The sequence below is a fragment of the Chamaea fasciata genome, unplaced genomic scaffold (assembly GCF_029207755.1).
Source record: "Chamaea fasciata isolate MVZ Bird 193981 ecotype frontalis unplaced genomic scaffold, bChaFas1.0.hap1 SCAF_9, whole genome shotgun sequence".
Classification (NCBI taxonomy): Eukaryota; Metazoa; Chordata; class Aves; order Passeriformes; family Sylviidae; genus Chamaea; species Chamaea fasciata.
In genome coordinates this window covers 8949614-8975824 of record NW_027094094.1, presented here as the reverse complement: position 1 = coordinate 8975824, position 26211 = coordinate 8949614, and the positions used below count along the sequence as shown (strand labels likewise).

The 26211-nt window shown below is 38.4% G+C and overlaps 1 protein-coding gene across 4 annotated transcripts in view; it reads left to right on the top strand.

Moving 5' to 3' along the window:
• Positions 1-26211, top strand: part of VTI1A (vesicle transport through interaction with t-SNAREs 1A) — a 266853-nt gene that overhangs the window by 132519 nt on the left and 108123 nt on the right. For all 4 annotated transcript variants that reach the window (XM_066190922.1, XM_066190923.1, XM_066190924.1 and 1 more), the window contains one exon: positions 23042-23112. In XM_066190922.1, coding sequence (XP_066047019.1) covers positions 23042-23112 — 71 coding nt within the window. The remainder of the gene's footprint in view (positions 1-23041; positions 23113-26211) is intronic.

Genomic DNA, 26211 nt, shown 5'->3' with positions numbered 1-26211 from the left:
CAAAAAAAAAGGCAGGGGAAGAGTAAGGATGGTATTCCTTAACACAGGTACCCTTGCCCACTGACTGCTCTTTAAGGTTGGCTTAGTTTGAGAATTCAGGGCTCAGATCCCTGTTGCAAAACATTGTGCTGAGCTGTGGCTTATGGTCTACCTTAGATAATGACCAAGGGGTGTGGTTTTATTTTGATTAACCAGTTAAATAAATTTTAACATGATTCAAATAGATTACACATTTCTAGCTTCAAATTTTGCACCAGTTGAACTTGGAACTTTTGGTAACTAAAGGCAGCATCTTGGTTTTCAGAAACTTCCTTGGGGAGTGGTCATAGAACTGTCTTTTCTGCCCTAAGTCCCTCTCTGGTTGCACAGAAAGCTGGCAAAGATCCTGCATATGTGTGAGGTTTCATTCCTTTTCAAAAATTTTTACATTTTTTATCTGAATTTGAGACGGACTCTAGAGGAAATTGAAATCAATTTTTGATACACAGTACTTGGGACATGACAAAGATCTTGTATCATATTAAGCGTCAAATCAGATACTACTCTCCTTTCTCCAAGAATTTAGCTTCTACAGAGCAAATCTGAACTAATTAGTTTGTAAAGGTGATGGGCTAGCACTTTGAGCCACTGTGTGTTCCTGAGTCCTGCCTCCCTTATACTGGGAGGTGGCACCTGAGCAGAGCTCAGGATGACCTGGAGACTTAGTGCTCTGCCTAAGCAAGCCAGGCTCAGGGGAGGCTCTGGCTGCAGCTTCCCAAGGGACTGTGCTGAAGTTATTCCGAAGTGTAAAATTATGCTTGAACGTGCTTTATAATAATCATGTCCTGAAATAATTTGAATTAACTCTGTTTTAAAGAGTTGAGCATTATAATTTGTATTTACCACAGAAGCTTTTTCCATCTAGCAAATTATTCTAAATGTTTCCCTTACAGGACACATTGGTGATGTTATTTTCTTGTCTCAAAGCATAGAACATGCACATCACCTCTTATAATTCAAGATCTGTCATAAGCAGGTGTTCAGCTAGATTTCCATCTTCGGTTGACTTTTTTGGTTTGTTCTGTTTTTAAGAATAAGGAAAGCTATACTGTATGTGTGCATTATAATCACTGTCTGTTTGTCTTTCTGCCTACACCTCCCTTCAGCCCTTTGAATATTCTTAATCTTTTTTATGGAAGAATCCAGCATGTTACTTGCCCTTGAGCATGGAGCACACATTCACAGCAAAGGCATCTGAATGACCCTGTGCAGATCCTTTCTGTGACTTCTCTTTTGCAATCCCATCTGCACTCTCACAGATTATGGCCAGAAATGGAAAATTGCAGCAGTGTGGTGGTGACCTGCAGCTTCTGTGTGGTACAGAGCTGGCTACAGTGGGCTATAAAATATGAATTTGTGTTTCAGGTGGTCCTTCCTCCTTCTTTCTCTTTTGTCAGTTTACTTGGAAATATTAATTTATGTGCATCAAGACAATGCAATACTCTAGGCAGGGCTTCCAGTCAGTCTTGTGTGCCAGTCAGCACCAGAATTTTTGCTCTTTATTCCTCTAGGCATGCGGCTCACTGTGCAGCATTATTTTCCCACTGCAGTTATCCATTAGCTTAAGACTTTCATAACCCAGGAGGACACTTAAATCTCTCTTCAATCATCATGCCTCTGAACACTTTCCCCTAATGTCCTGGCTTTCTTTTGGAATCTTTTGTCTTACAATTTTTATCCTGCATTTACCTGCATTGAATTGCATTTGCCATTGTACATGAATTTTCCTGGGTTGCTGTAAGCCTGTTCATTCTCGATGGTTAAGGTGGTGCTCTGTGGGGAGAGAGAGAGGGGTAAGTGCTGTGCTCCTCAGCCATCTGTCAGATGCGGAGAACTCTGACTGTGGGGCATCTCAGCTTTCCAAGGGTCCCTGTGTGTGTGTCTCGATTCAGTACACGTGGGGAATCCCCCAAAGCTTTGTACCTGAGTGCTGCCCAGCCACACTCACCTTCATTTCTGTGTCCTGCCACCACAGACTGCCTCTCTCCCTGGTGAGGGTGAGGCAGCAGGAGGCAGCCTGGACAGGGACAGGTCCAGCAGGAAAGGAAAGCAGTGAGGGCAGTGCCAGCAGGGCACTGGGAGCAGCAGCACCACAGGGCTCTGCCCTGGCTCTCCAGCACAGATGTTGACCTGAAAACATGTTCAGAAATTGTCATTAAAGTCATGTGGATTTGCTTATGCGTAATCTTTTTTTAAAACTACAAAACAGTTTGTGCTGTCTGCAGGACTCATAGGAGCCAGCTATTTCAGAGTGTTATTTACTTTTGTGATGTTTGTCTTTCGCCCACTGGTGGGTGTGAACATCACTGGTTTTAGTGTGCAAAGCAATGACCTAGGACTATTTTTACATCAAACTTTTTTTTGCCATTTTAGTTTACACAGGCTTGTCTTTTAAGGATCTCTCAGACCTAAAAAAACAATGTAGCATAATCTGATGCTTTACAGTTAAGAAGAGGAAATTAAAGCACCCCATGTTTTTCATTTCAGAATTAAGTACTGTGGGAAGTAACCAGTGAATGTAGCTTTTTAAGGCATAAAGTATGAATGATTTTAAGTCTTTCATGCCAATCACATTTCTCTCCCATTTTTGATTAATGAGGTAATGTAAAAATAGAATAAACCTGGCATTTTTAAATCAGGGATTAATTAAATGAAAACCTAACAAACAATTCAGAGTAACTTACTCATCTCTCTGTAATTGTTTATACGTATCATCCCTTTCCTATGATTTATTTTTAATTTTTTAGCTTAAAATTATTTTCTTCTTCCTCCTCCCTCAGCCAGGTAAGGGTTCCTATTGATTCTAATTCACTGATAAAGATGTTTCGCCTAGTTAATACCTAAAATTCTTGCACAGCCACGCCTTTGTCTTCTTAGATGAATGGGATTTTATTTGTGTTTGTTTTTTTATTAAAAACTAAATTGATACTCATTAAAAGCTTATTTACTACCTGATCCCTTATTTGAAGAGCATATGACTGTGAGATCTTTAAATATACAAGTGTACTAAGAAACTTAAATGCTGTGCGTCATGATAAAGACATCCTCACCTAATATAACTTGGCCTCTGACCTGCAGACTAGAAAGTCAGAATCAAGTTCTTTGTCTGGTGAAGCACAGGCAGCCAGCCTCAAGATTGGAAAGATGTGCTTGCTGAGTGAAAGTTCCTTGTGTGCAGTGCTGTTTACCTAAGGGTTATATCCAAGACACTCTCTGAACAGCTTGGCTGATTATTGAAAAATGCCTTATAGTAACTCCCAGCCCAAGTTGATCGATATTAGTGCACAGCTTTACATGGGAAGGAGGGAGCTATTTAAACATTGAGAGCCTCCAGGATAACTGCGAATGAAAAAATAATGCAGAACAAATATGTTGAAGGGTTCAAGAGAGAAGTCTTGTCTCTGTGCAGGGGGAAAAAAAAAAAAAAAAAAAAGTTGTTAAATTGCAGCAGAAAAACCATTTGAATTCACTATTAATAAAGTGAAGGTGGATTTTTCCCTAGGCCAAAAAGAGTGGGGGGGGAATCAAACCCAACAAAATGTAGTGCTCTTTAATGTAGAGAGAAGTTAAGAATCATCTAAACACATCCTCCCATAGAATGCTTGCCTTCACTGCAAGTCTCTGAGCTGCTCTTGGTCTGTGGTCTGTACTAAGCTTCTACCCCTGCAGCTCTGGGCCCCAGCTTGGGCTTGCTCCCCCTGCCAAGGAGGCAAAATTCAAAGGTACTGACTTCTGTACCAGGAACACTAGAAAAAGAAAGCCCCACTTCTTTCAACATCTTAGAAGAACATGTAAGAATGTGGAGTGAAGGTTCCTAGCAACTGAGAATGATGCCTTTTTCCTCCCTCTTGAACATGGAAAAATTACAACCTAAATGCTCCAATGTTCTATGCTAAGAACCTGGAAGTCAGGAGATACACCTTTGTCTCGCAAATTTGTTGTGACTTTTGGAAGAACGACAACATTCCCACATCTCCATTCCCAATCTGTAAATGACAAGTCTTTGTCAGTTCATAAGAAATCATCAGGCTCCAGTGTTGCATTCACCTGATGGCTGACAAGATAGAGGAGGACACAAGAGGAACTGGTGGGGAAAACCTGGTGGGAGGAAAAAACAGGTAGCAGAAGGGAAGAAATGGGATTGTGTCATGGAAAATGGGAAATAGGTTGATTTCTTTCACAGAGTAAGAAGGAAGATGAAAACTTAATTTCTAATGGAGGGACATGGCCAACAGACTGGCTTGCTGGGAGATCTTTGGACACTTGGAGTGAAAATTGTGGTGTGCCTGTAAAGCCTTGTGGGGAAAAATCCATCCTGGTATGTGTGGTTAAAACAATGTTGGCAGAAGGCACTTCAAGTGCAGAGCCAAACAGGATGGAAACAAGATAGATTCCTTTAGTAGGTCAGTTGGTGCTAGCTTGCAAAACTTAAAGAAGTTTGGAGTACTTGACATCCATTTTTATCAGTTGTTTGCCACGTGTGTGAAGGAGCAAACTGAACTTCCATCTGCTCTGAGAGCGAGGTGGAAAAGTCATTAATGGGTAACTCACTGTTGTTTTAACTGTTTTCTACTCTCTTTCAGCTGTTTTTGTGGCTGGTGGGAGATTACTGGGGAAGAAGTGATGACTCTTCATATGGATGCTTTTAAATACAATTCCAATATAACATTGCTCACTGTGCCGTGCAGAAATTACACTTTTGTAGGAAAGGTGGAGCTCTAAGAACAGTCATGGGACGTGTCTGACTGTGGTACCTCAATGCAGGAGTTCTTCAGGGGCTGGGAAGGGGTGGATCCAGTTCCTGACTGCACTGACCAACAACACTGACTGCTGCCCCTGACTTGGAAAACATATTTTAGGAAGTCTCACAAGTGCAGCACAGAACTGTAATTTTGCTTTGTGACTCATACTGAGATACAGTCCTTGCGTGTCGTTTTGTCTGGGCACCTAATAAAGCTCAGGCCACACCTGTTTATGGATGCAGCAAAATGGCAGGGAGCTTATTTTTATACCACTGATTCTGATGAATGCCACTTATAATCAACACCTCCATGAGGAACTGGCTTGTGTGCAGAAATGCTCTTTAATTGAAGGGTGCACTTCAGCAGCACAATGTGGTCCCAGCGTGTTTATCTCATGAAAGCCAGAACCATTACTGTTATAGAATATCAAATGCTTTGGATGGATCATATTTATTTTATGACTTTTATGATCATATATATATAGACATGAGTTTCAAGATCATTCTTGTTTGTGAAAAGTGAAATGTGGTCACTTTAGAATGACAGAATTAATTCTGTGTGGGGACCGTATGACAATTTTGGGAAGCATTCCTGTCCTACAGAACACACAGGTCACCACGCTTTTCTGGTGAGACAGAGAAATGACTTGTAAGAAGCTGTTAGGTTAATTACTGTTTAGGAAAGGGTATTAAATTCTAAGAAGTGTGCAGCACTCTGTTGACAAAGTGATGGCTGTTGACAGATTAAAACAACAAAAATATTTTGGAAATGATCCTTCTTCCCCTTTTTTTAAATAACACAGCAAATTGGACCTGTGAATTTTGACAATGGCTTTTGAGTCGGCGAAATTGAAACGCGCATGAAATCAAGCTGCATTTTAATGAATCGATTTAAATTAAAAATTAACAATTTTAGAAATCGGAGATAGATATCTATGGGATGGTCACTTCTTTTTTTTCCCAGGCTGTGACATGGAGCTTAGGGTGTGCTTGCAGTCTGTTTTGCCCAGAGCACCTTATTTTCAAACTGAGCTGTACTCAGTCAGATCAGCATCATATTTTAAGTGCTCAGTGCTCACAAACACATCTTCAGATCTCTGTTTACTCAATTATTGTTGTCAGCATTTTTGTCTAAACATTTTGGTTTGTTTTCTGGCAGAGCAGAGCTTCCCCCCCAGCAGCAGAGGTACGTGGAGTGCTTGCAGAAGACGCCGTGTGTGCACCCAGCACATCATGGCCAACATAGAGCTTATGGTCATCAATCATTCGATTGTTCTTTAAACACTGTTTTAACAGGCATCCGTTGTATAAATGGATCAGGTTATTGACCTTTGCCAGCAATTGCTTGCTACATGTCATCATGGCTTAATGACATTATCAAGGAACATATTCTGTATTGTAGATACTTTAAAGGGCTCATGCATTGTCTCTCACTAGGACACATGGCTGGCTAAAGTATCTTGAATTAGCAAGTTATTTGATGTCATTATTAAAATATGCAGAGCATTTCCAGCTACTTGTGGAATAGGAGGGTGAAATACTTCTCTTTTCTACAAACGCAAAGCCCAGGGAGAAGACTTATTTGTCATATTGGAATACTTGTTTTGAAATCCTGCTTCTTTTTTCCTTTACAATTTAATCTTCTACCTAGAATAGAGTGGTGCAGACCTTTGAATATCCTTTAAAAATTGGTTGACTGGTCTGCAGAGGTCCAGCTGCAACTCCTCCATTTCTAGGAATACTATAGATCTAATTGGCACTATTAAATCATTACAGCAGATAATAGATGGAACTTCTGACTAAATCAACTGTGGTTTTAATGATGATAAGAGTTTTTAAATTAGAATGGATACAACATTCTTCATTTATTTCTGTGGTGTGGGAAGGTTGTTAACTGTAATGGCTAATCAATTTAAAAGAGGGAAAGTAGCCAGTATTCTATAAATTCTCTCTTCTGGTTAAAATTTAAGGTGGTACTGAGTTTTCCAATCACAAATTGTGAAACTAAACTATTCAATTGACTCTTTGTAAGTTTTTCCAGTGTGTGGGTCTACAGTGGCTTCTGTGATTTTCTGTCCAACAGAAAGAATACACATATCACACAAATTGGACACTCTTGTAAATTCTATTTTTTTTCCTTTACCGTTGCATTAAAATTCAGATTCTGCATGAATCAGAGAGTTCTTAAAAGCTTAAAAATTGGTATTAATCAATAAATATTCATGCCATTGCTAGAAAATAATTAAGTAGCATTACTTTGATTTTATAGTGGAGAGAGACTCAGGCATTTTGGTAGCCTAGATATGGCCAAAATTCAGATGTTACTGTTCTGTAGTTGTTCCTCTTTTAATCCAGGAAGACCTGGTTTGTACAGTGTAAGGATCTTGTCATTGTAATAATTAGTCAACATAGTCTTGGTCTTTGCTTTTCCCCCACTGGATTGTCTGAGATCCTGTTCTTTAATATCCCAGATTCACTCCCTAAATTGTGTTTTTCATCTTCCAGTCAGTTCTTTAACTTTTTGTCTTGCTTTCCTTTCCATTGCCATAGCAAAATATCTTCTTGCGTCTTTTAATTTTAATGGTACTTATTACCAAGTTATCCTGATGCTTATTAACAGCTTTCCAGTGAAAAGATGGAATATAAAGCATAATTATGGTCTTGCAGAAAAGTGGGAGTAAGGTCAGAATAGTGAGTTCTTACCCTTCCTTCTGAGTTCTGGCTACATCCTTCTTTTGTCAGCTTCTGATCTGAAAAAGAAAAAGCTACTAAGACTGGTTTTACTCTTGAACATACTGCAGAAATCTCTGGATTAATAGCTACCCCACGTTTTCATAGATTTTAAAATTTAGGAGGAGAACTGCAAGGTTTGACTGACACGGACTCTGCTATGCCAACAAAGCAAAGCCAGGTTATTACACAGTTTACAAGTATTTACCAGAACAATACGTGTTTGTCAAGGTGTTCTGCACTGAGGCCATAGAAATGCAATGGTTAATTTTGGAATAGAGAAAGTATTCCTACCACAGACTATAAACCAGGTGTAACTTCAAGGAGGTGGGAGAGACAACAAGCAGGTATAAAACTGGTTGAGGGGAGGAGAATCAGAACATAAAAGCACTATTTGAGAGTTTCTTCTAAGTAAATCTCCTCACAGCAGTCCCCAGTTCTTTTTCGCCAGGGTTATATTTGATTGCTGGCTTTGACAGCTCACTGCTGGCAGTAGGTTTCAAAAATGTCTAATCCAGCTGGATTGTTCTGTCTTCACATTTCCTTCCTACATTAAGAGGGTATGCTATTACTGAAAAAAAAAAAAAAAAAACCCAAGAAAAGAAAAGAAACAAGGAAACAAGGAGTCAGGAAAAAAAAAAAACAAACCCAAACTGGTTGCTTCCATTATGGGATTTAAGATAAAACAGAAAACATAAACTTAATAATTAAAGCCATGAAGGCTGTGGTGGTGTTTTGTTTTGTTTTGTTTGGGGGGCTGGAGGAGAGAAAGCAAAAGCTCACAACGCATCCTTAACATCTTCAAGATAGATTCAGAGCTGTGATTTCAGCCCTGAGACCTAACAAACATCGCATACAGAGTGCAGTAAATGCAGTATTCATAAATGTATATGCTCTTTGTGACTTCATGTCAGCAGGGTTCTGTAGACCCTCATTTGTATCAAATAAACTTCAAATGGTAAAGAATACGTGCCAGCCAGGGACGAGCGTCACTTTGAATTGTTCCTTGTGTATCGTCGCTGAAATGGGAAACATGGCTGGCTTCCTGTTTGTCAGGGGCGAAAAACAGGCACATCTTCTGTAATTATTAGTAATAGTGTCAATTTAATAAGTTATTCACTTGTGACAACAAGATTTACATTCTATTTGCTGATAGTTTGTGGGGGATAGTGTTTGCTTTAGGAAGGTAAAACCTGACAGTAATGCAGTGCACGTTGTAAATCCCTGTGTCACACCTGCTCTGAAACACTGAAGACAAGTGGTGCTAACTTGTTTCTTACAGTACCTTCCTCCTCCCCTGTGGATCATTCTCTCATGGGCTCAATAGATTTGCTGCTATTCCTTATCCATCTGGGACTAGACATTTAGAAATTCAGCTAACACAAAGGTTCATGGTTGTGCCTGAGATTTCCATGGACTGTGAAGAAATTATTATCCCTGGCATATCAATGGACAAGAGAAGCCAGACCAGAGATTGCAAGAGTGGGATAAGGTGATGACTTGTTTATGCTCAGCTCATTTCAGTCATGGCAGCATGGAAGAAAGTGCAGAAATGCTTGAGTGAAAATTTAACAGGTGGATGATATCTGAGCTGAGAGGAATTAATATGCTGATAGACAATGGGAGAAGTCAGACCATGAAGGGATTGGCTACAGAAGGAATGTAGCTATTGTTTCATGTGCTGAACTGGGGAGAAACGTTGGCAAGAAAGACAAAGAACAGTATGATACTAAGAAACAGTGTTCGTAGCAATGTTCTAGATTACTGTAGGTGGTGCACAGTTGTTTTTGTCAAGGCTAAAACAAAAGTATGTGATAATATAAATAAAGGCTGAGAGCCTAGAAGAAGGTTTTAGGAAGGGAATAGCTGGGACCAGTCTGTTTCCTATTGATGTCATGCAGAAAGAATCAGAGTGCTTGCCCGAAATGCAATGGAGGAAAAAAAGAACTGAGTAAAAAAAGATGTTGAGTCTGGATAGAAAGGAAGACAATCGTATTGCATGTCATGAGAATAGATTGTGTGGAGACATGGTGGGGGACAAGGAATTGCTGTGTGGTGTTGAATTTGAGTTGAAGGCTAAGCAGTGAGGGAGATGGGAGAGGGAATGGCAGTGTAGCAGGGAGGGAAATCTGTCCCTTATTAAATTGTAACTGAGTTGGTGCATGAGATTTTCCAGCGGTAAATCAACTGCAGATCTGTGCTGTGGGGAGGAAAGGAACCAAAGCCAGAGCCTTACACAGCCCTCACAGAGAGGGCAGGAGCCTGGGTGCAGAGGGAGGAGAGGATTTCAAGAGGGAAAGCCTGACCAGTTGTGTCAAAGGACGTGTGAGCTTCCCTCATCCACCAGCTCCCCATCTGGGAAGTTTCCCTATCCCTCCATCCATCCTTGTGTTAAGCTGGAGGAGCTGGCTCCCACTAGGTCAGTAGAAGCAAACCTACATTGGTTTGGGCTGGGATTGTTTTCAAAACACTCTTTTTCTCCTAGTTTGTCTCTGGACTGGGGGGTTTCGAAGAGAAACCCCCAAGGCTATTGTGATAGTTTGAAGTTGAACAAGACACACCAAAAAAAAATCTGATTGTTTGCTGTAAGATGTCCTAGTAAGAGAAGCTAAGCAGCATGTGGGCATTTGCTTGTTTCAGTGGAATTCTAGTAGAGACATTATTTACCCCTGTTTTACAGATAGAATAAATAGCATAAAAGAAATAAGGTGACTTGCCAAAAAATCAAATAAGAGATCTGTGATCAGCTCATACTCCCTTGCTTGTAAGTACTCTGCTTTATGTCTTTGTAATTCAAAAGCAATTAAAGCAATGAAAAGAAATAAAAGAAATTAAATAAAATAAACTCCAGCACGTCTTCAACAATTCCTCTGCTAAAACTTGTGATATGGTGTGAAAGAGGTTGTAGCTTTCTTCCTTGATAATACATTAAATAATTATAAAATTTTTATTTCACCTTAAGTAGGAATAATATTTGATTGTCATTTAAACCAGTTCTTTAGAATCCCATAGTTTTACTCACAATAATCCAAGAACATTTAATAAGTCTTAAAATATTCATGACACACGGAGATCATTACTCTTGAGACCTTTGTACAAAGCAGTGAAGTGTGTTAGACATATGGCAGAAACCTCTTAATTTCTTATTTCTTGCTATGATTATATGGAAGAAAGGAAAATTCTCTGTTCTTTTCCCCATTGCAATCTGCATGCCATTGTTTTATCTGTTGTGGGCCAAAGTCATCTCACACACATGTTCACTGAAGAACATGGAGTTAATCAGGCTTGAATGTAGCTCCGTAAATATATGCACAACAACAGTAAACTGGTTCAGTTTTCTGTACAATATTTCAGGTGACAAAAGGAGGAAATAATTTATTTCTATATCCAAGATTAGTTTAGCAGCCCAAACTGTGTTACATGACAGATGCTGGTACCTACCTTTTATATTATTGGTAATTATCTAAAGTCGTTAATTGCTGTGGCATTGAGTATTAAGAAAAAAATCAAACAACAAATTGGTATGTCCTGCATTGGAAATGTATCCTAAATATCAGAAGCCCTGTCACAGTACTTAACTGTATGAAGAGAGGATGAAAAATTTTGTTTTAATTAAATTTCAATGTGATTGTCTAAAGTCAAGTGGAACCTCCGTGGACTAAATCTAAAATAAAACGGTGGTTACAGTATATGGTCATAATCCCCAGATCTGTTGTGTTGAAATGACAGTATAATGAGTAGAAGTTAAAATGTCCTCTGCTTTCAAATCCTCATGGTTGTCATTTGATTAAATAATAGTGCATTCTGTTTGATGTCTTGGCTTTATTATTCAGAAGCACTTCAGTATATGTGTCCTACCTTTGTATTATGTGCTCCTGGCAACCAGGTATCCATATAGGTTCTTATTTACACACCTGCATGTTTAGCTTGCCTGTGTGCTGCTTGAATATGAAATTTTAATTATTCCTCTTAATTATGGTGCATTCAGCAAAAAGAGGGAAATCATTGGTCAGGTACAAAAAGAAACTGCTTAGTATTTGAAGGAATTTGATAATTTTGTTGTAGTTCGTAGCTTGGCAGGTGGTAATAATGCTATGCCAGCACTGTCAAAATATGAAAATTAAAGTGACGATGGGTTTTAATGAAATCCATTTGACAAATATAATTAAGGTGTTTTAATATGAAGCCCTGTAATAAAGACTACCGGTGGACTCCCTGAGGTCCTGACTAATTGTGTAGATTGCTTTTAAGCTTTGAATAGTTTTATTGGATAATGAACTGTTAAGAAGTGTTAGATCTTTCTTAAGCAGAATTTGGTTTGAAAAAGAAGAGGAGAGACAGGCCTGAGGTGTGGCATTTTAAACATAATTAGAAGAGAGATTTAAGTTAACATCTTTGATCTTGCTGTCAGTTTTTGATTAGAGCTGTAAATGCTTTAATCAAGTGCAGTGTAGTCATTACATTTCTAACTGTTTTTAAACTGCGAAATTACTGAGACACTGACATCGGTTCAACACTTCTTGAGATTTTCCAGCAAAGTTATGTTTGTAAACTGAGTGTTTGCATTAAATTGCCATACTGCAATAATTTAACAATCCAGTAGACCATGGGATAATTATATTTTGGAGCTCAAATAATCTAAAAACCCCTTATTAGATTAAATATAATGTTCTATAGTTGAGGAGAGTGGGCCACTTCAGATTCCATTTTAATTTTCAATTAAAATGGTATTCAAACTTGTAGTTGTAATGAAAACAAATATATAAGAAGACAAGTGCAGTATTTAAATGCCTTCCATAGGAAAATGATCCTTTTAATGTTACGCATTGTTTGACCAATGTGGATTCCTTCGCACCCATTTTAGGATCAGGGAAGCAGGCACAAGTATTTACCAGGGGAACAGTAGTGCCTGAGACAGTCCTACAGTTCTGTTCTCTCATCTTCCTATCTTGCAACATTAAAGATTGCTTGAAGACGTTTCAGAAAGATCAATTTAAAATATGTTTGTTTTATTTTACTGGCATCCAGAACAGCAGTAAAATGTGAAAATGGCCATGGGCTCAGGTCTGCGATGTCAGGGAGAATGTTGGGCTGGTTGGTACCTGCCCATAGGTGGCATGACTTCCATTTCAAATACAGAACCCAGCAGTCTGGGGTCCTTCCTCACATCTGACCTTGCCTCCCACTGTTCTTGGTCTTTGAGCATGACAGAAAATCCAGGTATTTGTCTCTTTACTGTGTGGGCTAAGGACTGCTAGGCATAATGTTTTACTCACATTTGTCTTCTAGAAATCGAGAAATAAGGTACAGCAAAGAAGAACAATCTAAATTCACTCTGTCTGCAGCATACAGACCATCCGCACAAATAAACGCTAACAGTGGCCTGCCAACAAGTCCCACAAATTTGTTAATGATGTCCCAGAGCAGACCACCTGTGCCTTTGGCAGCGTGTCCTGCATGCTGACAAGTCTGGCAGAGCAGGAGAGAGGGGAGATGTCACCCAAGCCTGGGACGTCCCAACAGAGACTGTTCAGCTGCCAGCACTTCTCCATGGCACCTCCAGTGCCCATGTCTGTGCCAGCTGCAGTTCACGTAGCACCCAAGAGCAAGCAGCAGCCTCTGGAAACCCTGAGCCAAATCCTTGGGGACCTTTTCCAGTAGCTAGGATGGCACTTGGAGCACTCCAGGCTGCTGCTTTGGGAGCATCCAAGCAGAAGTTGCTGCCCCATGCAGTAAGCTGCTCTATTCTGGAGCAGTGCATTTTTAAAAATCTTCAGGTCTGCCCTAAATCAAATCATATAGTGATAGTGTAATGTACAGGTGCCAAAACTGTTGGTAAGTGTTGCTCCATCAGAAGAAATTGCACTTGTGATCTTATGCACTTACTGAAAAATCAGGTTTTTCAACATTTTTTCCTATCAAGGATGCCTTAGAAACAAATAGTGTCTATATGCAATAAAGGTCCCATGTAAGTCAGCCTCTGAAACCTCTGAAACACCATCTGAAGAGCTTAACTTGATCCTTAAAATATGAGTCTGCTCTGGGAAGTGCTGTAAAAATCCTGTTATGGGATAGTCTATTTTTCCATCTCAGCAGTTTCCAGAAGAAATATCTTTGTTTTACAAGTACAAGAGCAGAGATTTTATATATAAATATATATATATATATATACTTAAATATATATATATATTTATATACTATATATATATATATATATATATATATATATATATATATATATACACTTATATATATATACTTAAATATATATATATATATATATATATATATAAATATATATATATACACACATAGCCCTGCAAATTCAACCAGGATTTTAAAATTAGTCTGGATTCTTTCCCTTTTGTATACCTCCTGATAACACTGATTTGCAAGGCCATCGAGTATTTTTCATTGTTCCCTCTGAACCTTTGCTGTGGGTTTAGTGTGGCAGTGGTTTTCTCAGCATCACTCTGTGTGTAATCAAAGGCAACATTGCAGATGGAAATAACTAGCACTTAGCTCATGTGTGTGAAAAAGCAGCAGAATCCAGGGCTGCATTGGTCCTGAAGGGTTAAAAAAAAAAAAAAAAAAAAAAGGAAAAAATGGCTTGAGGTGGAGGAAGACTGTCGGAAATGTGCTGGGTAAGGAGCACAGCACGTTTATCTTGATGTTTTGTCCTTTAGGTGCAGGTTTTTAAATTGCTGTATATTTCAAATGAACACAGATTCTAATTGATGGGTATAAATATCAAAGTGTAGAAAACCAGGATGCAAAATGTAATAAAATGCACAGTCTACTAAAGTTCATCACCAAACAAAAATACGGCCAAGTAAGCATTTGCTAGAGATCCCTCATGAGAGTAAAATTCTGGGGTAGAGCTGGAACTTGAACTGCAGCCACCCCAATAAGCTACAGACTGTCCCTTCCCTCTCTGTCCCTTGTCCCTCCACCTCCAAGTAGCTGCTTCAGATCTCCAGAGTCCTGGTAGAAGAAACATCCTTCTCTGCAAGCAAAACCACCATCATGACAAAACTGTTGTGCCTTGCACATGACGTGGTTTTCTGGTTGTAAATTACCCAATAAATACCCTAACATTGCCATGAAAGGGGTTTTTCCTCTCCAAATTGCACCTCTTTAGGGCTATATTGCATTTTCAAGGGAAACTAAAGCTTCATTAGTAATTTGGTACTCATTTTTCCTCCTCTTAAAAGAATATTTTTAGTATTGGTAGAAACCTTGAACAATAACTTTCTTCAGCATTGTCTTTATTATTATTTTTTTAAACTTTGGTACTTTCATCCTCCAGCTTTGCAATGCATTTCTTTTTATGGCATTTAGATTTTGTGAGATTCACTTTGTGAAAAAAAATGGGAAACCTTGAAAGGATGAGGTAATTAATGCTTCTTCAGCCTATCCAAGGTACACTGTTGTGTTAGAGTTCTGCCCCATTTGCAATTTATGCCTGTTAAAGCTTTGTTTTATCATCTGTTACTGACTTCTAGGCTTCTGTTTGCACTTACTGGCTGCAACAAAAATTTCCTTTTATATGGAGAAAAAATGGTTTCGATTTCAGTTACTTTTCTACTGTACCCGAAAAAGAGAATGGGATTTGCAAATGATAAATGGGGAAGTTGACTAGCTAACTAATAAAGATTTGTCTTAATCAAGTATGATTTGTCAGAACAGGAGCGCACTGGGGTCAGGGCACACGCAATGAATAATACAGCATTCACTGGAGAGAAGGACCAGGCAAAAGGCCTCATAAATATGCTGGAATTACCCACTGCTAATTCGTATTCAAAGAGTGAGTTGCACTGAAGCCAGCTCCGAGGTTGCTGAGCTGTTCACCTGCTTCACGGGCTTTACCATGTTTAATAAAGTTTTTATATATATATATATATTTATATATACACATTCTTTACAGAATACTTTATTTGTGCACAGACTGCTGCACATTTTGGTCAATGTGTTTAAGCATTGTTTATTAATCTGCTTCTAGGTTTGTTTTATTTTCCTCATGTCTGGGTGTTGTTATATTTCTGTTTTTCATTGTTTAAATATGAACGTGAATACAGCAGGAGATAGTTTCATTCGCATCTGAAATTAACTTCTGAACAGTGCAATAAAGGTTAAAACACTCTTTAGCTGCATGGAAGTATTAGAGATAAAACAGGCATAGACGTTTTGTTTATGTTGCCAGCTTTCCTGACTTTCTAATTGGCCTGTAGATTCAAGATAAATCTGGTATATCAGGATGTTGGGAGAAACCTGAACAAACGCAAATGTAATTTTATTTGGCTCTGGCTTTACTTTCTAATATTGACTTTGCTTTTTTCTTCAAGGAGCATTTTCTCAGTTTGAAACAGTTGAAGGATGTACTCTTCTCATAAGTCTTCTGATGTCCAGAGGAAATACTGCAAAACTCCCTTGTTACTATTGATAAGTTTAAGCTACATAAATGGGTCATAAAGAATCCTTTTGAAACAAAAAATAATAAATTGTTCCGGTGCTTACAGATATAATTAGCAGTCTTTGTTCTTCATCATTGTACTAAGTGTCATATATGGTGGTTTTATGTAGCTAAATAAGATTGAAAAAAATTCTCACTCCACTCTTCAATTTTAAAACATATTTCAGAATTTCAAAACATTTTCTTCTCTTTTGAAAACATAATGTAACTTTTTTTTTCCTATTTGCTGGTTGGCTAATAGCCTGTCTTGTCTATTTTGTGCTTAGCTCTATGTCTTAAAGTGCACTTACTGCTTTAAGAGTGTATCAGCTCTAGATAGGGCCAACTTCACAAGCCTCAAGCTGCTCAGTACTGGAGTTTAAGTTGCCAACTCTTTGCCTGCACATTTTAAGTCTTTAAAAGTACCAGTAATGTGGAGTCCAGAGTAATTATTTGTGCTGCTCTGAGTTTATAGCAAACGGTGGAGCACTTTTGATTAAATAATGATTATGAACCCAGCCTTAGATGAACCAAAGATCACCATTGTGTCATCTTTGTGCTGTTTGGAGTCACAAGTTTAATTAAGTGATGGTTTGTGGCTCAAGTTTTAGGGGATGTATTTCTGCAACTTAATTTAGATGCAATCAGGATTTTTAATACTATCCCCTGCTAAATCACTTTCAGACAAGTTCACAAGACTGGCAGTACTGCAATGAAGCATCAGCCATACCTGCACCAAGCTCAGAGCGAGCGGGGGCTTCTTCCATCCTGGGAGCACTTAAAAAGTAGCAAAGGAAGACACTGAGGGTTGGCTCCCAACTTCATGTGCATTATTAGTGAATGAAATGGAGGTTGCAAGTTGTTTACTTATTGATGCACTAAGGAAAGATTTCTTTTTTTGCCTTAGAACTTATTTGAAGGGAGAGCATAGGGGAGGAAGATGTGATGGGAGGAATTTGGAGCAGACGAGCACTGCTGGGCTGGGGCATGGCAAGAACAATGGCCAGCCTGCAATGTAGACAAGTGCTCAGCAGAATCAAAGTCTGCCACCTCCTGTGAATGTTGCTGTGAGGATGTTAGTAAGGGAGCTCAGCCAGGCTGGTGATGGGAGTAGACAGAAAAAAAAAAAAAATACATCAGTTAGTGAGAAATGAGTTGTTTTTTACCAGAAGATTGATGTAAGTTAGGATTTCAGAAAAGGTATGAAACTTTAGAAATAAAAAAAAGCAACTGGAGGTGAAGTTACTAGTCTGTCATCTTTCTTCTTTCTTTATCCTATTTCTTCTCATTCATCTGCCTTTTTTTTTTTACTGGGGAAGGACAAACCAGGCCTGGACCATGGGAGGTGTTGGGTATGAAATGCTCCCAGTTTGTTCTTAAAGGCAATGTGGCACCTTCCTCAAATATCTTTTCTTCTTTATTTTGAACAAAGCACAAAGACTGAATTCTGATTAGGTGTTCTAGATGTTTTTCTTTCTGGCTTCTCTGACCTCAGTCTCAACCAACCCCTTTTGCTCTTGGCCAATAAAAATAATTTCATGAACATCCATTATGACTTATAGGGAGACCTTTTCATTTGAAAAATGTTTGTATTTTCACTTTGGTGGACATCTTGGACTTTGGAAGTTTGGGAGGTATTTTAGATGGTACTTGCTTCTGCAGTAAGACTGGGCAACTTCTTTTATCCTCTCTTGCAACTGAACTTCTGACAGCTCTGGAAGTGTTGGATGTCCTCTGTGAATGCTATGGATTGTCAGTGCTCTTTCCACCTGTATGGCATTTGCTTCTGCTGAAGAAGCCAACTAATCCGTATAAAAAGTAGCTAATTTTTATTTTGTTGTGTTAATTGACCACTTAGCAGCTTGCAGATTAACATCTTCATGGCAGATTCTTAAGGCATTTGAGCACTAACTCATATTTCACTGTTCTGTTATTGCTCTGCAAATTGTCTCTCCATTGACTTATGGCTGTTACATTATCCTTCATTTATCTGTATTACCCTGTACTTGTTTTTTAATAACTTTAATTATTTAAATCCTTCTGTTTCTAATTATATCAGCTGTTCAATGTAAATATGTCAGCTGTGAACTGGGGAATTTATTGGACTTTTACCTGTGTCCCTATACTTCAAGATATGTCATCACTTTCTTTATTAACTTTCTGCTGTCAGAAGCATGAGGTGTTTGACTCAACCTTGAATTCTTCAACTCCTGCAGTCTGTATTTTCCAAGTTTGTAAATCTGCTTGCTGTCACCTCTGAACAGCGAGCTTTTAACACTTTCTAGTATTTTTTTTCCCAGACACTGCTGTGGATGATTTATCCTGGTCTCCTAAAATCAAAACTTTGAACCTGTCCAAAATGGAGTGGCTTTAAGAAAAAAAAAAAAAAAAAAAGTCCCAGCCTGTGTCAACATAGTTTCCAAAAATCTTCTATAATCTTTAGGTACATCTGCAGGGTATGCAATGTCTCTGTGCAAAGACAACACACAATTGCATCCCCCAAATGGCTCTGCTTACTAGGCAGGGCTGGGGATCTCATCCTGGAACCGTTCCCCACTCCTACTCTGGTCAACACACAGTGGTTTTTATAGTGTATTTCATGTTTCTCTAGAACAGCCATCTTGTTTTTTAACATGATCTTCTGGATTTCTCAGTGAAAATTATTTGGTATTTTCCAACCTTTAATTATATATCTCAGATGCATGCATTGTATATATGATAAGATTGAGCAAATCACATTTCCAGGCATCCTGTCTGTGATTTGGTTGGTTTAAAACTTTTTTTGTATTTTAAATCATATCAAGGTATCTTCTGCATCTTATGACACTTTTTTACACACACACACACAGATGTATATATAGATATATAGATATATAGATTAGATATATATATAGATACAGATATAGATATAGATATAGATATATAGATATATAGATACACACACAGAGGGTACACTTTGAGAGATAAAATGCTTTATACAATATGTTGGATTATTTTATTTTTCATATGAAAAGAAAAATGGGGAGTCTGTCTTCAAAATTCATAAAAATGCATGTTGGTTTATCCTAAAGCCTGGAGAGGCTCATTCCATGTCATTCCTGTCTCTTGAGTAAATATATTAGTCATTCTTTGGGCAAAAAAGTATTATTGACTTGAGTGATTAGAAAAAGCTCTTTCAGAATCAGTTTAGCTGATAAAGTACATAAATTCTTAGATGGCCAGAGGCAAAAGAGTAAAAGAAAACCAGTCAAGCACAACTTATGCTGCACCTTTGGTGTGCGTGTAGGTATTAGAAATCAAACTCTGTGGACCACGTATTAAATAATTACAATTTGTATGCATAAATAAATACTGCATACAGGTTACAAGCAAATTCCAAAGAAGGGGCTTATTCAGGAGTGCAAAACATTACTAGAAGTTATCATTGTCTTTTGGGTTTATCTCAACATAAAGGTTCAAAACCATGTGCCAGTTTTTGCACACATGGAGGTGGAAGTTAGTTTGTTACCTTTGGGGGGGGGGGGGGTGTTGTTTTTTTTCTTCAAATGGGGAAAGTTGTATTCATTCCACTAATTAATTTCAGTGTTTTAGGATAAGAAATGTTATGTTTTTCTTGCATAACATATTCTCAGAGAACCAGGCCCCATTTGTGTTGGACTCACAACATGGCATTTTTGAAGTGCTTGGCACTAAAGAGGATCATTTCCCATACTTTGTTCAAACACCTTTAGGGCGGAATACATTTAGAGCTGTGGATTTTAGCGTTCACCATTTAAGGATGATGCTTGTTAATATTATGTATTTTTTTCAGAAATATTTTTTTTCTGGCCATCACAGCATTGCTTAAGACTGAGATAATTGCTCCATTGAATATTCCTGCCCTCTGTCAGTACACAGATAATAATGATGTAAATACATTCACCCTTCTGCTTCTCACAGTTTAGCTGTAATTTTAGAACATAATTTTATTCATGTCTGTGAATTTCAGTTAGAAGAGGCAGCACCACTCAGTCTTTGGTAGGACTTGGGACTGCACCATACTAAACATTGTTCATCCAAAAGGACTGAAAGGTTGGCATAAGCCCCGAGTAATTGACATTGTTAAGATTCTGTGGAAATGACACCGTTACTGGCAACAGGCAACACCCTTTAGTTTGTGTATTGGTCTTAATTCATGCATCTGCACTACAGTGTATCTTACAAAGCTGACCTTTTCACGTAACTGTGGTAGCTTCATCAATGACTTGCATTTTATGTTGGCTGGGAAGATCTATACAGCACCATTGCAGAAAAGCTTGAATTTGCTACATAGATGGATGTTTTAACTGGAAGGAAAACATCAGAGTCATGGAGAAACGTGAAAAATGTTAGCAAGCAGATAGCAATGATATCAAGCTTGTAATTAGCTGTACTGTGGGCTAGTGCTACGTTTTTCCTAGTCCCAGGTGCTTTCAGTTGCAAACCAAGTGAAGAGACTTGTCTTCATATCATTGAGAAGTCTTTATTTTCTTTCTCTATGTAATAATATTTTTGTTTGACTGTCTTGACCTTCCAGCAAAAAATCAAGTTTCACTGTCATCGGTGAATTTTCTGAGCAGAATGAGGATATGAAGAGGATAAAAGTGTAAATTTATGTTTGCAAACTTATTGTGAGATTATGTTACCTCCTTCATGTCTCTTTGTTCAACTTATGTTGTTATTTTAGCCCAAAAAAGGCCAAAGATCATCAACGAAAGTGCATGTAGAGTAAAGCTGCTCCTGTAAAATTGATGATCCGTCCAATTATTTATCTATAGAGGCTGCTGGGAAGAAACGCAACTATCTCAGTTCTCAGACCCCTCTGCTAGGTTGAACTTCATGGCTGAAGGTTTAATCCCTAAGTGTCATATCAACAATTCATTCTGTGATATTCTGGCTGACATGCTCTCCTTCCTTATTTATTGATGTCTTCAGTCATCGACAATGAGAGGAAAATACACTATTCGTCAAAGTGACGGTGTTTTACCCTCACTTACAGTTGATGCTGCTGTCACATTGATGGTTGGAAAATAAACTCAATCATTATAAAAAGCTAAGAGTATGAACTTACCAGTGACAGGAAAAAGATGAAAAAAACCCATATACAAACCCGCAGTAACTTGCTTAAAAATTGGTGTAATAAAAATGAAACTCTTTCCTACAAAGACATTTTTGAGCTTTGTTCATGAGATACCAAACCATTTTAGCCATGTATTTTATGTTATTCCTTCGACGGAAGATCTGCACCTCATACTCCTTTATGTCTGCAAACATACATATAATTTTTAGCACTAAATACACGTTTTATCATTTCACCTCATGCTACTAGATTAGTAATTTATTTATTTTTTCCCCTCTCTTTTAAGAGATTTTGCTTGGGTTTTTTCTCCCCTGGATTATATTGAACACATATATCTGTGTATTACAGTATTTTGAGTGCTTTAATGAGGAAAAGCTCAGTATAGTCCCATCCTGTAAGTCCTTTGACATGCAAAGGTAGGGAAGCGAATCACTTTCTGAGGCTGCCATTTGTGTAACTGCTCTGCACTGTGCCGCCTTTTTAACTCCAAACCCATGTATCTTACCACATTTCACCTTTGGGAGGCATTGTATATACAGCTAAAAGTAAAGAGCAGCGAGCCAAGAGGGACAAGATAGCATAATGAGGATGTCAATTTGTGGTCAGAGGAAATATTTATCTTACTTGTACCATACTTGGCAACCGATAGAGAAATATATATGTAATGAATTTCCTCAGACTTTATCTGGCAGACTGTGTACCTTGTGTTAAATGGATTTAAAAATAACATTGCTTGTCTCAAACTTTTAAAGTTTGAGGCGATTCTACTTTGGATTGTTCCTTGAAAATGGACTGTATCTATTTTAAAAAATAATCATAATTGTGTTTACTAACATATTGTGAATTTTTAATGATCCATTTCTCAAGGCTCCCTGAATAATGACATTTTAGGGTCCCACTCACTCACCAGAACAAAAGCAAGGCTTTTTTATTTGTTGTTTTAGGGGAAAAAAAGCCATGTTTTTGTAGTTTTACTCTTTTGGTTCATATCTCTGGTAAGTACCCTAAATGAATGTGCACAGAAATGCTGGTTGTCTCACACGTGCTGTGTGTCCTGAGGCAAAGCTACAGCTGCTTCAGCTCCTTCTGCCTGCTTCCCCATCTGTAAAATGGGAATGATTTAACTTATTTTTCTCCTTCGGGGAAATACAGGGAGGGTTTCTTAATATTTCTATAGAGCTTTGAAGATTAAAATCTCTTCTCTATACTTGCTGCTAATATTTCAGTGTTAGAGAAGCATTTGATTGAAGCTGTTTGAAGAGTAAAGTTTTGGCATCTTGTGTTGTCTTTGTACCATATCTTGAGGCCTCTCCACTATAATTTTGCAACCTTTGGTTCAGCGTAAGGTGCGGAAGGAAACAACCCCTGTGTAAACAAACGGTGATGACTATAAATTAATGTCCCTGTCTGCTGTTGAAAACATCAGGAGATTACAGCCTATCTCTAAGCCAGCCAGAAACAGTTCATGGTGGAGCAAAGCAGACACCAGTCCCTGGGCTGAGCCTGAAAGAGCTTTCATTTAAGCATCAATGGTAAATGCTGAGAGGCACTGAGAGAGGTTTTCTTCTAATATGACTTCTGTGTCTTTAGATGTACAAGGATGGCTGGTGTTTTAGCAAAGGCTTGCTGACTTCCTTGGGCTTAAGGAGCAGATAGGAAGTATGAGCACCGAGCATCTAGAGCAAGTCTGAAAGTCTTCTTGCCTTTGTTTCACAGACCAAAGGTCAGCATCAATTCCCAGGGCCTAGACAATCTCAAGAGGCTGCAGAGGGGCAGCTTCTGGTTTGGTTTGCTTCTTTAGTCTAATGTTGTTTGAGAAACTTAATATTTAATATAATGATGTGTTCCTCTTTGCAGTTAGGAGGAGTGAGTTGGCTACCACGTGTGTTATATGCTCTTGTTAGAATCTAACTTGGCATTTTAAGGTCTTTCAGTCACAGGCCATATTTTTAATGATTTACATTTTCATTTTTTAATGCAGAGCAGATTGGACAGGAGATGCTTGAAAACCTCAGCCATGACAGAGAGAAGATCCAGCGTGCTCGGGAAAGGGTAAGTTTGATAATAAGTAATTGCTGATTCCCCATTTTATTTGCATTGGGCAAGTTCTTGGTGCATGCAAACATTATCCAGATGAGATATAATCACCATCTGCAGTGGAGAACTTACGAAGTGTCTTACATGGGCCCCATCCTGCCAAGTGTCTCTGATGGGGAGTCACACTGTAGTCACCAAATCTGCTGCTGGAAGCAAATTTTCTGTCATTATCACAGTGAGGTCAGGATTCTTTCCTTTGAAGGGTTTGTTGTACTGTCAATTCCAATGACTTCTTGGGCTTCCTATGAAACAGTTCAGTATCATAAGTGAGCTTCTAATAGTTGAGCAACCTTACTCTTTGTAGCTGCAGATGCAAGTAACAGCCCCTCAGGCATGTCTGTGTGAAGAGCAGGTACTGCTGCTCTGTCTCTGCAGCCAAGGTAACATGTCTGTGTCACTTTTGGCTCATGTGGCCTCCGTGGGGATCAGCTCCACTGGGCAGAGTTAATGGAGATGCTCAGAAGCCCATCCCGCCCAATGTCTTCAAGTTCTCTGAACTTCCATGTGGGAACCCAGCCCCTCTGCTCCGGGTTTCTGCTCACAGAGCAGAATAGACTTTCTGTCCATGACATGTTGCTCAGATACTTCCCCAAGTGTCCCAATTTTTCCAAAGCTGGGTTCTTCCACACATCTCTTAACTGACCAGTGGCACTTAAAAAAATACTCCTTTATCTGTCCCAGGGAGTTTGTTCACGTGGACAGCTTTGATTAGTAAAGCTTCCTGTAACAGCATTAATGAGGCATTTTCTGCCAGCTGTGCCAGTTGCTTTCTGAACTGCTGGTCATTAACTACTTTAAAACACTAAATATAGCTAGATCACTAAATGTAACTAAGAATTGTGAAGATTGACCAAGTTTTGTTCTGGCAACTTGGTGTCTTATGTCTTGCATCCCCAGTGACTGCTGAGTCTGAAATGCTTTTGTGTTTCTAGCTGGAGAAATATAACCTAGGCAATGGAGATGAATGCCATTTATTCCTTTCTGCTGATCCTATATATCCCAGGGATGTAGTTCTGATCACTCAATGTATACATGGTTCATAGAATAACTTTTCCTTTTCATTGCTTTCCACCTGAGGAGCAAATTTCTTTGATGGCAAAACCTGTAAGATGCAAAGAGCAAGATTAAAAATAAGAAGGATATTCTAGGAAAGTGCAGTACATACACACTACACCACAGTGCAGTAAAAAAAAACCCTCTTGTCATAATGGAAGATCTCCAATTCCAAGTTTTTTATCAGAAACCACTTAAAGTATTTTCTTTAGGGAATTCAGAAAAGTTATCTAATGGAGCCACATGGGTGGACCTGTTCCAGTTGTCTGTATACACTCATTTAGGGGAGATCTTGGATAATTTGGCTAGTTTCCCATTATCTGGAGATTTTGAAAGACCAGAAGAGAAGGTGCTTCATCAATGCACTATAGATGTACATTAAATACACAGAGTATTTATTATCTTATCAACCAGAGAATAAACTTGTCTTCTGGAATGAAATTGCCAACTTGAGTATGATGGTCAGCTTTAACAATTCAATGTTGTGAAAATTACAAAGAATTTTTTTTATAAGCAAAATGTAAACAAGTTAATGCCTCAATGGTTTGGTTAAATGTACATATATGAATTTTCCTGTCTGTAGTGTAAAACTCCTATTTTCTTCTGAAGGCAAAGAGAAGGAATAAAAGCTCTGCTACAAGTCAGATAGGTTAACTGGACTATACAGGACATTAAAAGATGCAACATTTTTTAGGAAAACCTCAAAATTTGTCTAAGGCAGACACGATACCAATGTCAGCATCTTGTTCATCTTCCTGCTTTCTCATTATTATTCTTAATACTAATTTTAAACACCATCTAGATTTGCCATTGTTAATATCAAAGCCTGCTCCGAAATGTTTTCACTGCAGCAGCTCTGGGAAACATTCTCTGTTTAAGAGGTTCATATTCCACCTGTTCCATTCCACACTTCTGTGGTGTGCTGGTATTGGTAAAGAGATGGTGGAATAACTGCAATCAAATGATTCAGTTTTAAATAAAAACAAACTTACAGTTTGAAACTCTTCATGTGGGTTTTTTTGTTTTGTTTTGGTTTGGGTTTTTTTTCTGCCGGAGCAGGAAGAAAAGGTGTTTTCTTAGCATTCTCTTGGGAGGTAGCTAGATATCTTCCAACTATGTGTGTACGTGTTTGTTTCTTTTTTAATGTTTCTTTCCCTTATTTTGTGGGTTTTTTATTACCATAAAAACATGAGGTCGTCTTGCTTAGAGGAGTTTGTCAAACCTCTAAGATTCAGCTTCCCCTGCCTAACTATCAGCACTGATTCTAGCTGTCAGGTAGAATCCTGCAGCAAGAGAGGAAAGTTAGGATCAAACATTTAATGGTAAAAAGGAGAGCGCTACTTTTCTGTGAAAAGGGAGGAGAAGCCCCAAGTGTTAAATGCATCTTTATGAATAATAAAAGACCAATGTAAAGCATACATTTGTACTTCAGAATCCCTTCTAGCATAGATAAGAACTTGGCTTTTTAATGAGCCTTTTAAAAATTATTGTGACGTTTTTTCTTCTGTTACTTGTGTCAAACCAGGCTAAACTGCTTTTCTGGAGCTTGAATTGTCTAGATGAATCAGGAAAAAATGAGGGAATGGCCTCCCTGGAATATAATACTCATCTTTGTTCCATCATAGCACATAATTACAGAGATCTGAGAGTTAGTGCAAGCCTTCCCACTGAATATGATATTGCTAAGAGCAAGACTTGATTGGTGTTATCCAGTCCCAGCCTCTACTTGGTACTTTGTTAATAGCTTTTACAAGAATAAGGAGGAAATTTATGCAAAAAGGTTATGTGACACTGATTGTCACATCACCTACTGATTTCAGTAATAAGCATTAAATCTGGCAGCAAATATTTACTGTATTGCGCTCCAGAATAGAGACTGGATTTAATATTGCTGCTGTTCAAATATTCAAGATATAATAGTGGTTTGTTATGGTGAAGGTGATTTGTTGTTGGAAGACTGCCACTGTCCTTGGCAGTGTTAATGTTTTGATGGATTTGTTA